Source organism: Amia ocellicauda, chromosome 9 (genome assembly GCF_036373705.1).
Source record: "Amia ocellicauda isolate fAmiCal2 chromosome 9, fAmiCal2.hap1, whole genome shotgun sequence".
Classification (NCBI taxonomy): Eukaryota; Metazoa; Chordata; class Actinopteri; order Amiiformes; family Amiidae; genus Amia; species Amia ocellicauda.
Window position 1 is genome coordinate 10,081,766 of NC_089858.1, and position 14,771 is coordinate 10,096,536.

General features: G+C 39.1%; 1 protein-coding gene across 4 annotated transcripts in view; it reads left to right on the plus strand.

The window, feature by feature from the left end:
• The window catches only part of LOC136758560 (collagen alpha-1(XXVII) chain B), a 126,656-nt gene that overhangs the window by 97,397 nt on the left and 14,488 nt on the right, over nt 1–14,771 (plus strand). For all 4 annotated transcript variants that reach the window (XM_066713053.1, XM_066713051.1, XM_066713052.1 and 1 more), the window contains exons 29-37: nt 3,344–3,397; nt 4,183–4,227; nt 5,274–5,318; nt 5,991–6,044; nt 9,619–9,672; nt 10,293–10,346; nt 11,443–11,496; nt 12,911–12,964; nt 13,977–14,084. In XM_066713053.1, coding sequence (XP_066569150.1) covers nt 3,344–3,397; nt 4,183–4,227; nt 5,274–5,318; nt 5,991–6,044; nt 9,619–9,672; nt 10,293–10,346; nt 11,443–11,496; nt 12,911–12,964; nt 13,977–14,084 — 522 coding nt within the window. The remainder of the gene's footprint in view (nt 1–3,343; nt 3,398–4,182; nt 4,228–5,273; nt 5,319–5,990; nt 6,045–9,618; nt 9,673–10,292; nt 10,347–11,442; nt 11,497–12,910; nt 12,965–13,976; nt 14,085–14,771) is intronic.

A 14,771-nucleotide genomic window follows, 5' to 3' on the forward strand; every position in this document is an offset into this window, starting at 1 on the left:
ATTTTATATTTAACAAAGGTCAGTACATTTTGGGAACTAAAAGTAAAATAGTCCAAATACAGAAGCAAAACAGCATGACTGGTCAGATCAACCAAAGCCAACCTGACTTCAGAGGGACCCTAGGGAATTGCATGCATGCTGGAAACACTGAAGAGATGTGGGTAGTTTCTTCCAAAGGAAACACAGAATTACTGGTACAGCGTCTGGTACTTTCCCATGAAAACTACAGCAAGAGGTTCTGTGTTAATGTAGCAGGGGTGTGCTCATGGTTTTACTTTTGTTGGTGCTCATGCATTTTGCCTTAGCTCTACTTGAGGGTAGCAGAAATGTATAGAAAAGTTATTTTTGTCACAATAGATTTCATTGTCAGTTCATATGCATATAGTATATCGAATCATGTTTCTTCAGGGGACTGCACCACTATTTATTACATGACAAGCAGGGAGTGACAGTACCCATCTTTCAGATCCAGGGAAGTACTCCAGAATTGATGCTTGTGCTGATCATGGTTTGTGAGCCCCAACTAAATTAACATTGCACAGGATTTATTCTTTAAAGTGTGTTGATTCCAGGATGTTTGTCTTCATCAAAAGATTATGGTGGAAATAATCACACTGCTTTAGAATCACACTGCTAAAGCACTCAATCTCCGCAGAGAGATTCGATAATCAATCTAATTCCAACTATTAAGGTTAGTCTTCCTTTACCATACACACTCACAGATTATAGTTTCTGAGCAGGGAAGGATTGATACTGAGGTCTAATGGAAGCTGGCGTTCTTTTGAAATGTAAAGCTATGACCAAAAGTTTAAAGAAGGTTTATCAGCTTGTTCTGTGTGCAACATTCACGGTAATTCCCCAAAACTGCTGTGCTTTTTAAAGTGAAATGAAAATGGAAACATGTAGAGAGAGATGTATGTCTTTATACTTTATACTATATACTAATGTTCTTTATATGTATGTCTTTTTCTACTTGATGGACCAGTGGCTTTTGAAAGAATACAGCCATTTTCTTCCTGCTGTAAACCTCACTTCTTCTGTTCAGTAGTCAAGAGACATTACATTGTTGCTAGAAAACACTAATATAAATGTGCCATTTTTTTGGTTGTTGTTGATCTATAAGTTGTCCAAATCACACCAGACTGGCTCTAGATTGACTTCCATGAGGCCACACTTAATGTGGTAATAAACCCAATGTGTTTCTGTTTATTTAAAAGAAACCTCTGCAGGGTAATTTGAACCTATTCCCCGAGGCAGATTAAAGTGGATAAAAATGCATCGGCATCATTTAGATTTCAGAAAATTGGTCACCTTTAAAATGTGATGCCCCAGCAGTGGTTAAGTTTGTTTCACAGGATTTGTTTTATTTTTATTTCCCCACTGCAGAATTGACATGTTGTCACTCTGTTCAATGTGTGCAAATTTAATTCACAGGAACCCAATTAGCCATTTAAAGACTGCATTATGTTTGAAAACACAGTCAATTGCTTGTGGTAAAATCCAAACAGAAATTACTGGGAAGCCCAAGTACCACGTGTGGTTTGCCAACTCGGGCCCTCTGCTCATGTACAGCAGGCAAAGGGAGTTATTTTCTTCTACACACAGCAAAAACAGATTTGATTCCCCCATTTGAAGGTATGATTAGTGATGTGTGAACTCTGTGGAGAGTTGTGCTGGGAATTATTAATTTGATGTTAATTAAGGACGTTTCAGGCCTGATGCTTTCCACATATAATGTGTAAAGGTTTAAGCAAATGAAGGACACACTAAATTCCTCCCCTGTGTGTGTCATTTTTCCTTCGTACCTTTTTCCATTTGAAATCTGTTACTCGTTATGGATGTGCCTGATTACTGAACGTTAAGGTCCCTCACTGTAATTGTGGCAAGACCCATCTATTAAAGTTGTCACTCACAAATCCCTTTGCGTATTAGACTGTCATTAAAGATGTACATTCTGGTATATTAAAATAATAATATAGAAAGCATGGTGGCGGAGTATAATTTTCTCACTCGCTCCCTGTTTTTGGAAGGTTTCGAGAATACATGGGGTTCTGCTGATAAGTCCTGGAATCTGTTCAAGAACACATTTTCAGTAGCACAGAATTAAAGTGTCAGTTTAAATCAGTTGAAAAACATTTCTCTAATGGGCTAAAAGCTGTCACTTCTGCTTGAATAAATTATGGAAATAGCTTTGTGTGTGTGAACCATTTTTTATGACATTAAACCCCATAAGGATTCTGATTTTGCTTTTCAGTGGGCTTGTCTGTTAGAGTGAATCGGTGCAGCAGTGATTTATAATCAGTCCCCTTTTCAGAGGAAACGGGCAAAGAGAATTTGCAGATCAGTCTCATCGTTTGAGGGAAATGTGTGAATCTCTGGTTAGAACTCATTTGTGCAAATTAATTCTATTAAAATGAGGGAGGAGGAGAGGTTGGCAGTTTCCCCTTTTCAATTTTTAACACAAACCTCAGACTAATATTCCAATGTGTAAGCTTCCCAATTTATCTTACTTTGAAAGCATTATATAACGATGTCATTGGCGTATGACTAAACCTGCTGATTGGTCGGCTGTTAAATCAGCTTCCAAGCAATCTTTTTAATTATGTTTGATGCACATCTCATGTTTTAGTAACTGTGGTCTAGCCATAGTCGCAAGTGCTGGAATTGGTCTTTGTTTCCATTTTTGGTAATTTGTTTAAAATGTGTGATTCAATAAAACCTAAGTACATCATTATTTTAGTTAAATAAGTAACAGTTCAATGGGTATTCATTCTTGGTTTACATATATGTTTTAGATTTGTTTGAAGCATTGGCGTAGAATTATTTTTGACATTGTATAAAAGTAACCCTAGTAATATAAATGTTGCCTAACGTGCTCATATAGCAGAGAAACAACTAACAGAGCATGTCCTGTATCACACTACAGCAAGCCCCCACACACTTCAAAGATACTGACTTGAGGTTATAACCTGTTAGTAAATCCACTGGCTCTGATAACATTTCGTGTTTGACTCTCATCAAGGCTCTTTCAGGATCTGTCCCTTTTACAGTGCGCTGTAGAAGATATACTTGCATCCCAAATTCTGACATGTTTGACATGACTGGTGCAGCAGTGAAGATGTATGAGTGTTGTGTGTGTGTGTGTGTGTGTGTGTGTGTGTGTGTGTGTGTGTGAATGCGCTCTTTTACGTGTGTTTGTGTGTATGTATGTGTAATTTCAAGTGCATTTTGGGGCAGAGATGTCCCACAGCTTAGTCAGCCAGTCACTTCAGACCCCGGCTCAATCACAAACTGTGCAAGGGAGACACCTGCTGTTCAGACCGTTGTTCTGTGTGTTTTTCAGGGTGCCAGAGGGCCTGACGGTCCATCGGGGGAGTCTGGGTCAGTGGGAATGAAGGTAGGGGTCAAACTGGGTTCAAAGGGCACCTTTCAGTTCAATACCAAGGTTCAGATCCATACAACTGTAGTTGGTTTACAAATACATCTGTTGCTTAATGTATACTGAAGACCCCACTGAAAACAACACATGCAACAACTTCTTAAAGAACTCAGACAGGTGAAAGTAAAAGGTCATGATAGAACCATATATTCTAACTAGCCCAGTTTGAACTGGATTTATATTGTGGTGGCCACAGATGTTAAGTATTAAAGTGACTTTAACAGTCAGTATATAATTTCACCTTATTATAGTATTTAAAACTTATGTGTTTTAGTATATGTATAGTATGTCTAATATCAACCAGAAACTGATGTTAGAAAACGATGCATTTACTAATATTTAATAATGATGATTAATAGCTACTGCAAATGTACCCTATTTTGGGCGGGGCGGGTCATATTTTGCTTTCAACATGCATCTAGTTCTTACGTTAAGCGTTCATTTAAAACAGTGCTCATTGTGTTTTGGGTTATTCGAAAGTTAAGTATTTTAATCTTGTGTAAAGTTCTGAAAGAATCAAATCTTAATTACCTCTGTGGTAGTGGTAAAAACTTTCCATATTTTACTAATTAATGTAATTGTAAGCTGATGTGTAAACTTATACTGCATAAGGCTCCTTAGAAAATTGCATTTCAAGGGTAATTCATGACATATTTCAGTAAAACGAAAAGCTGTTTAATGGACATATACTGAATGGATCTTTCTGAAAAATTACCTTTTATTGATTGTGTTTTTCTCTTCAGGGTCCTGAAGGTCAACCAGGAAAACTTGGATTTCCTGGTGAGCAGGTAAAACCAGATATATATTTATCCATAATATGCTGCCCAGAAGCTTCAGGATATGTTACTTATATAAAAATATACTATGCAGAAATGGTCTCAGAATTCCATGATACCACAACATGTTTGTTTGCATTTTCTAATGTGTTCAAATGCAATTATGTCAGAGTTTTGATATACTTCCACTTATGTACTTCTAGTTACGCAATACTGGGCAAGAACCATTCTACAATCCAATCATCAGTACACCAGAATGATATTTGTAAAGAAAAGACCTTGGAGTGCAATCCATTATCAAAGCTTTGTGACATCCAGCAAATAGCCAGCTGCATTTCAAAAAAGTGCTGTGGGAATTGTAGGAACAAAAGTAGAAATCGTAAAGAAAAGAGAAAAAAAATGAAGACCAGCTGTGAGGATACGAGTTTTTAAAGTGCTCCATGTATTCTGATGTAGGAATTTTCATAAGTAGAGAATGTCCTTTGGTAGGAGACTACCTACTGTGTAAAGAAACCACAAACATATTTTCATCTCAATTAGTACATAGAGTGACCATGACATTACAGTGCTGTGTTTGCAGAGGGCTTTTTTTACATTACAGTTATTGTTTATATTAGAGAAAGAAATCTGCATAACTCAGTGGGGAATAATAATAATTGAATTTATATGACCTTCGTGGTGTCTTTGCTATCGTGGAACTCATCTTTTATAGCAACGATGATTTCTTGGTTCCGTCGCCATATTGTGGGTTTGCTTGCAATCAGATATTTTTTTCCCATGAAAGTAATTGGAAGTAATAGCCCATGTGGTGCACAGTTTTCCACTGAAAATCCCAAAAGCATTTTGGGGCGGTCTTGGTGGCTGTAGCAGAGTCTTTCACATTGCAGGGCTTGGTTTTTAAAAGCGTTTGTTTGATTATTTGTTTAATTAGAAAAGCCTGGTAATTGTGTTTTGTCAAATAATACACATAGCAACACCATGAGTCTGTGCAGTTCTTAAGTCATCTCCATCTGCGACATTTCCTCATCACTTACTATGTTTGTTTCATTTCATTGCAGGGAAAGATTGGAGAGCCAGGTGAAGCCGGTACTCGGGGCTTTCCTGTGAGTGTCCTTGCCATTCAATGCTAAACACTGTCCTGATTAGCTTTTAATGGCAGTCGAAGAAGAACGTTTATTTTGGCTGCTTTTTCTTTTCTTTTTGGTTGTTGCTATTCTTGTTGTTTATCCAGATACACATGTTGTGTTGAATTCCTTGCATTTGCTTAGATAAGTGTTTCAGGAAGGAAAAAAAAAAAAAAAAAGATTTCCCGAAGCTGAATGGGAGGAAACAGCAGTATCAGTGAAGCGCATAGTTAAACCTGTCAGTTTATCACCAGCACGCTTCAGATGTCCGAATGTTGATAACATATATCCTCTGTATACTTCCTCAAAATCACCTTCAATAATGCTGTTCAGAGCTCTTTGTTCAAAAGCCAAATAAAACTCATTGTCGGACCGTCAACAGGCACAGCCAACTCGCAGTGACTAGGCTAGGTGGTCCAGTGGTTATCACATGCTACAGAACTAGGTATCAAGATGCACTTAACTGGTCGAAATTAATGCTGTGCTGTACCGTAAATAAGCTCTCTAAGAATTGTCTGACTATAAAATGCAGTTTACTCCATTGCAGACGAATTGTGTCTAAAGCAAAGTACTTTTCTGGTTTTCATTTTTTTCAACATTTCAAGTAGTTGTGCAATGGGAAAAGCATCTAACAGTCTTTTAATGTCATAGGGAATTCAAGGACCTTCTGGACCTCCTGGGGCAAAAGGAATTGCAGGAGAACCGGTACGTTTTTATTTCTTAATATGTGGTAATAAAATAAAGTTTTATACATTCTCTATAAATGTATGGCCTTGATCTGAACAAGGACTCGGTTATAAATTCTATCTGAGTCGATATTACTAAAGAACACATTTATTCAACTTCAGGGACGTATTTTATTTTTAATGTGCGTTTAATTTTGTTTTATTTTTAGTCCTAGTGCTATGCAGAATCTATGCACGGAGGGACATTGTGTATTGCAGCTGTTGGTTGTGTTTTTGTTTATTAGATGTCATCAGTGTTTCCTGTCTCACTATGTGTATACATGTCAGGGTAAGAACAAATAAGCTGAGAAAGTTACCCGATAAATATGGCACAGATTATGTGTCCACTTCGCCAGATATAGCCTTTTCTTTAACTTTATTAACGGGAAAGACTGCTATGCCCCTGAGTCATTTTATCTATTGAAGTTGGAGTGAAATGTGTTCAGAACAGGAATGTATCAAACTGGTCCAAAGGTAACTGAATCATTTCTTAATTCCTCAAAAACAAATGCACAAATTAACTTTCTTGGATAGGAAAGGCCGGGGGTTACTTATCTCTCAGTCCCAATGAGCTCGCAGCCTTTCCAGACAGACAGCTTTAAATATTTCTCTTTATTAACAGGACCCAGTGATTTATTTTTACTTTATGTAACCTTGAGCCATCAAAATTACCTTGGCTCGGTTCCCCATGATCTCTTCCTTCTTTCCTCCACAAAGTCTTTTATACTCGGAAAGGTAATCCAAGAACAATCCCTGTGTTCATCTAGTGAGCCCTGACTCAAAAAACACTGAAGTGACCTACAAAAAATAAAAGTTCAGTCAATGACAAACCAGCCAGGCTTAGACTTTATCAGACAAAGAACTGTGACGATAGAAAACACAATATCTCCCATCTATCAAGATTGATTTAATTTCCTTACTGTGGCCAACACAAAGAGGCTTATCACAAGGATCTAAGCAATAAATTAACTAAAGATGACTGTCACACGCTATTCCTTAATGTCTATATTGTTACAATTAGCGGAACTAATTGTTGCTACAGATCCATCTTTCCACTACATCTTGTATTCCCCGATGGTATCCCATTACAATACTAATTGTGCTCAGGCTGTAGGGGCAGTGTGCTGCATCAGTCAAGTACAGACAATTATCTGTATAAACAAATATATACTGAACAAAAATATTAACACAACATGTAAAGTGTTGGTCCCATGTTTCATGAGCTGAAATAAAAGATCCCAAAATGTTTTCATACGCACAAAAAGGTTATTTCTCTCAAATGTTGTGCACAACTTTGTTTACATCCCTGTTAGTGAGCATAACAGGTGTGGTCAGTGGCGTAGGTTTGGTTTTAGAATTGGGGGGGACATGTCCCCTACAGCTATGGAGCCAGGCATACATGATTGGAGGGGACAATGTAACATTCTCTAAACCTAAGCCTATGGGTGTGGCAAATCAAGAAGCTGATGAAACAGCATGATCATTACACAAGTGCACCTTGTGCTGGGGACAACAAAAGGCCATTAGAAAATGTGACACAATGCCACAGATGTCTCAAGTAAGTTTTCAGGGAGTTCAATTGGCATGCTGACTGCAGGAATGGCCACCAGAGCTGTTGCCAGAGAATGTAATGTACGAGAATTTGGCGGTACGACCAACTGGACTCACAACCGCAAACCACGTGTAACCAGGCCAGCCCAGGATTCCACATGTGGCTTCTGTACCTGTGGGATCGTCTGAGACCAGCCACCCGGACAGCTGATGAAACTGTGGCTTTGCACAACCAAAGAATTTCTGCACAAACTGTCAGAAAGCGTCTCAGGAAAGCTCATCTGCAGCTCGTTGTCCTCACCAGGGTCTAGACCTGCCTGCAGCTCTGGTGGACATTCCTGCAGTCAGCAGCCAATCACATTCTCCCTCAAAACTGGAGGCTTGAAATCCAAAGATTAGAGCCTAATTAATTTATTTCAATTGACTCACTTCCTTATATTCCCATGTAATGTAACTCAGTAAAAGCTTTGCAAAATTCTTGCATGTTGCATTTATATTTTTGTTCAGTGTTGCTGGATGATAGACTTGACTTCATGTACTATGACAATCTATCCCTACCCAAAATCAGATCTTCTTTTTTAGTATGAGTGCAGGCAAAGAGTTTATTCAGAAGGCTATTAAAACTGCAGCAAGTTTGAATAAGATTTTATCCGCCAAGTAAAGTCTCTACCTTTCTGATTTGGTGAGCTGATTATTATTATTATTATTATTATTATTATTATTATTATTATTATTATTATTATTATGATTATGAACGAAAACAGCAGTGAGTCTTGCACGTTTTTATGAGTGCTCTGGAACGAGGCAGAATTTGCAGCAGAGGCAACTGATTGGAATGCATTGCAAGTTGAAAGAGAGGATGATTTATTTATTTCCTATGGAAGTGCTGCTGCTCCTCAGTTTGTTGAGTTTGGAAGTTGCTTTGCGGAGTAATGAATTACTGATGGGAAGTTTTAATGAAATGTAAAAGCTTTGGGCTCAAGTGTTTGGCCTGCAGAATGACTCCATTAAGGGTCATTTCCATTATAGATAATTTCAAGCCTGCTTAATGGAAAATGTATGAGTTGCTGTATTTTAGCAGATGATTTTAAAGGTGATGTGGGAAATGCGTGATATGGTAGTTGTTAACCATGTCAAGAAAAAAAACTGCTACAAAAACACAGATTGCTCTAAAGCAAATGCAAATGTTGTAAGCTGCAACTTTTGGGCTTTGTTCCAAGTCCTCATCATTGTTACTGTAGGCCATTTGAATAAAAGTTTGAATTTTGAAATTGGCAAGATTTTTCCTGTTATGTTTATTCTAGACACTTGGATAAGATTCAGTTCTTCTGTGTAATTCTAAATGATGAACGTCAGTAATTAGACTAGTCATTTACCGATGTGTGTAGTTCTGGTTTGCAATAGGTGAAGTGTAGCTCAATGTTGTGTCACATCAATGAAAGTTCTGAGATAAAAAATGGACATATTCATCATAAAAACACACCTGCGCAAAACAGCTGGAAAAAAGCAACATATTTATTGGAAGCTAAGTATATTGAGGGTGTCACCTCTAGTCCTTCGTGGGATGTATAAATGAAGTCTGAAGCAATTGTTGAAGAATCAGAGGTCCATTTTGGCAAAGCAGACCATTGTTTAAAACTGCTGTCACTGTTCACTGTAACATAAATATTTATTGCTCTAAGACCCTGAAGGGTTTCAATTGGGCCAATGGAGTGAACATCACATCTGTTTTAAATGACAAATGTAACTGTGTTTAACAAAGCAGTTTATGGTGGTGCCCTTCAGCTGTCATATCACATAGCAGTTCGGTACAGATTTCGAAAATGAGAAAAAAGGAGATCGCTCAAGGAAAGAATGACAGGATTTCATTTGATGGTTCATCTCTTCCCAGCTGCATCCCACATGCTTACGCCTGATTCTTCACACTGTCGCACTATTGTCTTGGTTCACAGAATCACAGGCTTTTAACTATTAATTAAAAATGCATTCTCCTCTTATTAAAGGGACCTCTGGGGCCACAGGGCATGATGGGACCATTGGGAGAAATCGGGCTGAAGGTAAGACCTGCTGTGGAATTGTGGCTATTTTGCTAGCTGTTGGTTACAGTGTGTGCCAGCCGTGGTATTACCCTCATAGAGGCCTACAGCATTAATAAAGAAGGTCCCCTGTGTAAGTTTAAGTGATCAGTAGGTGGTTGTTTTGCATTTAATAGAGTAGCTAATCTGCATCAGTAGCTCCACTACAGTAATGTGCTTATAATGGCACAGTCAATTATCTTTAAGGTAAAACTCTGTGCGGACTAGTTTCCTGAACCCGCTCAGTGGCAGCTATCCGTTTCCTCGTATTTCATGAATTATTAACACATTGTGGTTAGATAATTAAAGCAAGCTAAGGAGAGCAAAGGGCCAGACTTGCTCCCCCACTGTAGACTAGCCTGATCTGTTTGTTTGTTCATGTTCCTTCCAATTATACTGTCGCCCAGACTTACACAGTGTGGACCCTACCAAAGTGTGTATAAACCCTAGGCCTGTTTCTTTTAATCTGTCCTGGCACAACTGGGACAAAATAATTTTGCTGAAATGAGAAGCTCATTACACTATTAATTACCATCTTTCCAGCAGTGTATTTGAAACCTGTCCTTAAATTTGCTCTCTCTCTCTCTCTCTCTCAATGGCAGGGACCTCCAGGCCAAGTGGGTGAGCCAGGGCTGCCAGGCGAACCAGGGGAGAAAGTAAGAGCTTTTACTGCCAATGGTATCCCAGCCCATCTGCCTACAACAGAATTTGTTGAATTTTCACCAAGGAACTCGATATCCCACTTTAATCCTTTAACTGTGCCTCCATAGTTCTGGCAAATTGCATTCAGATTTAGAAAACGCAGTCTACAGATTTGTAAAAATATATTTCTCCATTGTAGTTTTTTCCCACTTGAACTTTGAACCGTCTTTTTATCCATTTTCTAGTTTAAGGAACAGAAGGTTTGTTGGTTAGCTGTCAGGCAGACTCACTGCCTCAGCACCACTGATCCCGTCTCTCTGTTTCCTGACACCACCAGTGGCAAGTGGTGTCCACCGGTTCGGGATATGTAGCCCACGTTTTCTAAGAACCATCTGTTGCCTTTCAGGACAGACTGTGAACACATCACAAGGATTAAATTAGCATACATTGTCAGCCCTCAAAGTAATTTCCGTTCCCCATTCTGTATTTCAAACGTTTTGGGTCTGTCATACAGAAATCAATATGACGGCCACCGCATCTGATGCGACATTCTGCTCTCAACCATATTGCATTCTTTAGAAAGTGAGAAAGTCTTTAAAACTCTTTAACGTAGACACCCCTGCGGTATTTGAAGGGTGAAGGAGGTGTTAACGAGATTCGGGAAGAAAATTGATTAATTACATGTGTTGCGTTCATTTCTTCTATCTTTCGTTTCTGTTCTTTGATGACCCAAGATCCTCCTTTATTAAGCATTGATTAGCTTTTGCACCACAGATACGTTGACATAGTAAAATTGACAGTATCTGGACAATAATCTTCTGTTTATATTATTAAATTATGTTTCTCCAGCTTTCATAGACTGCAGCATAACAGCTGTCTTTTGTTTAGTGCATTAGATAATCCACCTATTATTATTATTATTATTATTATTATTATTTTACGAATGTTAAAACAATATGAAACGATCAACCACTTTATCGTGATTCATTTGTTGCCATTGTGTAGTTTGTCATTTACAGCACATGACGGTTCATTGTGATGTTCTTGCTTACTTTTAGATGTCTATGTGGCAATAACAATGTGACTAAAGAAAGCAATCTGTTTCTGCAGGGAGCACTTGGACCTCCAGGCTCTGTTGGGGAACAAGGATTGATAGGCCAGCGGGTGGGTATTTACTTCAGTTTAATTTACTCCGAAATGTAATTCATGTACCTCATCATTCTCATACTTCTGAGTGAGGGTTAGGGCTCCAGTTTCCCATTCTACCACTTGATGAATATCCTGTTACTCCTTAACTGGTTAACTGTCTGCTTAGTTTCTTCGGTTCTTTGGTAGTTCCTGCCAAAAGAGTTACTGCTTTAAATGCCTCTCTTGCCATTTTCCATTGGGGGGAAGCCATTTGCTTTCAGAATTACAAAAATAAATATCCTACTTATCCTGTAATAGTAGTACAAGGGGATAATATGTAGAGTTCCACTGTACATTGGATACAGGAGCAGTATATATTTGATTTCCTTCCTTTGAGGCAATGATAAATCTCTATCAAATCCTATAAGGGGGAACAATGCCGTGGGACTAACAGAGGTAACCAGTCAGGAAAAATGTTTTATGTTATATTTTCTTTTTTGGACAACAGTAGTTTGCATAGGCAGGTGACTATATGCAGTTTCCTCTTCTCAGTAGGGTTTCAGCTAGATTTTTAGGGAGCTCAGTCATATTGTCTACCAGTCTGGAGTGACTGTTGTTCATACTTGATGCCAATCAAAACCATGGACATTTTACCTGTATTGGCTATCACTGAACTGCAGTGGTAGTTCTGAGGGGGGGCAGGGGAGGCAGTGCCCCCGTGAGTACCTGCTTGGCCCCCCCTGTGGCCCCCCTAACTGACAAAACACTGACAAAGCAACCCCCCCCACCCCACGCTCCGGCTAACATCACGGAGAACACACCATCAACACAGAAATTGATGGCCCCCCTAATATTACAACTGGCCCCAGACAGGCCCCCCAGTTGAAAGGGTCTAGAACCGCCACTGCTGAACTATGGAATTAAGTTATTCACCAGCACTGAAGAGGTGTATTACTTCATCAATACAGCAGAAGTTAGAATAATTACAAGAAATGCACACATTTAATTCATAAAACCATTCAATCTGTATATTAAATGCAAACTACATTCTACCTCAGCTATATTGAATGCAGACTTACTGGCCGGATAAAGTTCTTATAACCCCCATTCAGGCACTTGGTAATCAGGTTGCCTGTCAGCCTCAATTTTTCATCCATACAGTGGATACAAGGATTTACATCTGGCCATCAGACAGTAAGGACAGCAGATGGAAATCAGAAATGCTGGTCAAATCTTGTATCTTTAGATGGTACTGATAATGTCTACAGTGATTTCTGAGGCTGTTTTCAAAGGGGCTGCATAGTTTAAACCTTTTCCCTCCTGGATTTTCTTTCAAAGTACACATTACCCAATTATTGACAGAGTACCTGATCAGCTGTTTCCCTATTAATCGTATGTCTTATTAAATGTTTTTGTTTCACAAAAGTAACATGTATTTCCTTTCTGTTAGGGAGAGCCAGGTCTAGAAGGAGAAGCTGGGCAAATTGGACCTGATGGGACTAAGGTACATTTTTTGCAGTGTATTAATATTGTGGCATGGCGTGGGGTGTTGGCCATGTCGGGTTCACGTTGTGTCTTCGGGTTGCTTTGGTATGCGGTTGTTTAGAAGCATTGAACATTCTCGTAATCAGAGTCCAATGATGTCTACCCTTACTTGGGCTCAATGTACAATTATCCATTAATCTTTGACGTAAAGTACATTTTTCTTCTTCATAGATGTTGAAACAGGCCTACCTTATCTGTCCAGACCTAGATTCTAGATGTGCATAATTCACTCGACATATAGTGAGTCTGTATATTACAGAGTAATCTAATAGAGACAATACAACATCTGGAATGCAATTTCAATGGCTAGACATCAACCTGCCTGTATCAGCAGGTCAGTAAATGTAAATGTGGCCCAGTCGATTGGCATTTGTGGTTTGATCAGGAACAATTGGGGATCCTTACTGTTTGTAGGGCCAGTAAAAAACTGAATTCCTTTTACACTGCAGATTGGATTTCATAGATTGGTACACACCAGGCTGCCATGGGAAAATCCTTAATACCATCCAATTGAACTTTTCTACAGTTTACCTTATCAAGCATTTGGTTTTGTTTTATTTAGGAAATCATCTAAGAATCAGTGGTCACAGGTTTCCCAGCCAAGAGTTTTGAATTAAGATCCCTTTGATATTAAAAGTGTGCACTCTAAATCTTCTAGGTGTGTTTTCTTTTTCAAATTTTTACTTCACAGCTGTTCTGGGGGGCGTATGGACTTGGGCAGATGCACACAGCTGTCTTTTAATATTAACAAAGAGTGTCTTTTGTTCCACCAGTTTCTAGGGCATAATTTCTCAGCCCTGTTGTCATATGATTAAAGACGTTCTGCATTTGCTGCGAATTAACCAAAGCCTGATGCGCAGCCAGTGGGGTTTTGTGTGTGAAATGGCTCTGGGAGCACGTTCAATGTGCAGACTGATAAAGGGGCCCTTGGATAATGCGCATTAGTCACTTAATCTTGTTTGTGTTCTCAGGGCGAAAAGGGGGATCTTGGAGCTGAAGGGGACAAAGGAGAAAAGGGCGAAATTGGCCTGAAAGGAAAGGAAGGACCTCCCGGAGATCCAGGCATGACAGGCGTCAGGGTAAGACAAGAGGAGTCAAATGTATTATTATTGTATTACTACTAGTCCTTGTAACAGCAGTAGTATTGACAAATGTTGGATAGTTTTCAAAGCTTTGCTAGAACATTCAAAACACATGTCCAAGAAGCCATTTACATTCATATTCCATATTCACATTCAGGAGTGTCTTTGTCTGTGAATCTGAGGAGACATAAACACAACCTTGCCTTCGTTGTATGCACCGTAGGTCAACATTCACTGCTGTCAGTCCAGGAACATTCACAAAAATCACAGTTTTTTCCAAGGGGAAGGGCTTTATCCATAGTGAAAACAACACTGTGTGATGTTACATGTTCTGTGATAGTGAGACGCCGGTGACATCCCTTTGAGTTTAGTTTCCAGATTAATCTTATAGGCGCCAATAGTAGTCTAGGCCTGGCTCTCGCTTCTTCAGGCTGCTGCCAGAGTGTAGTTTTCACTGTCTGACAGTGCGGGACTCTACTGTACTCACACATGCTGTAGCGGGACCAGATGTCTGACACTTTTTATCTGGCTCTGCTAACTAATGGCTGGCCTTATTATCTGCTGATGTCAGTCTTACAAGCTCCTGGATAGAGGTGTGGAAAGCCAATCTGAGTCTGAGGTTAAGAAAGGAATGTTAACTGATACTACATATATTTTATTACCATGTGGAAAGCTGGATGTTAA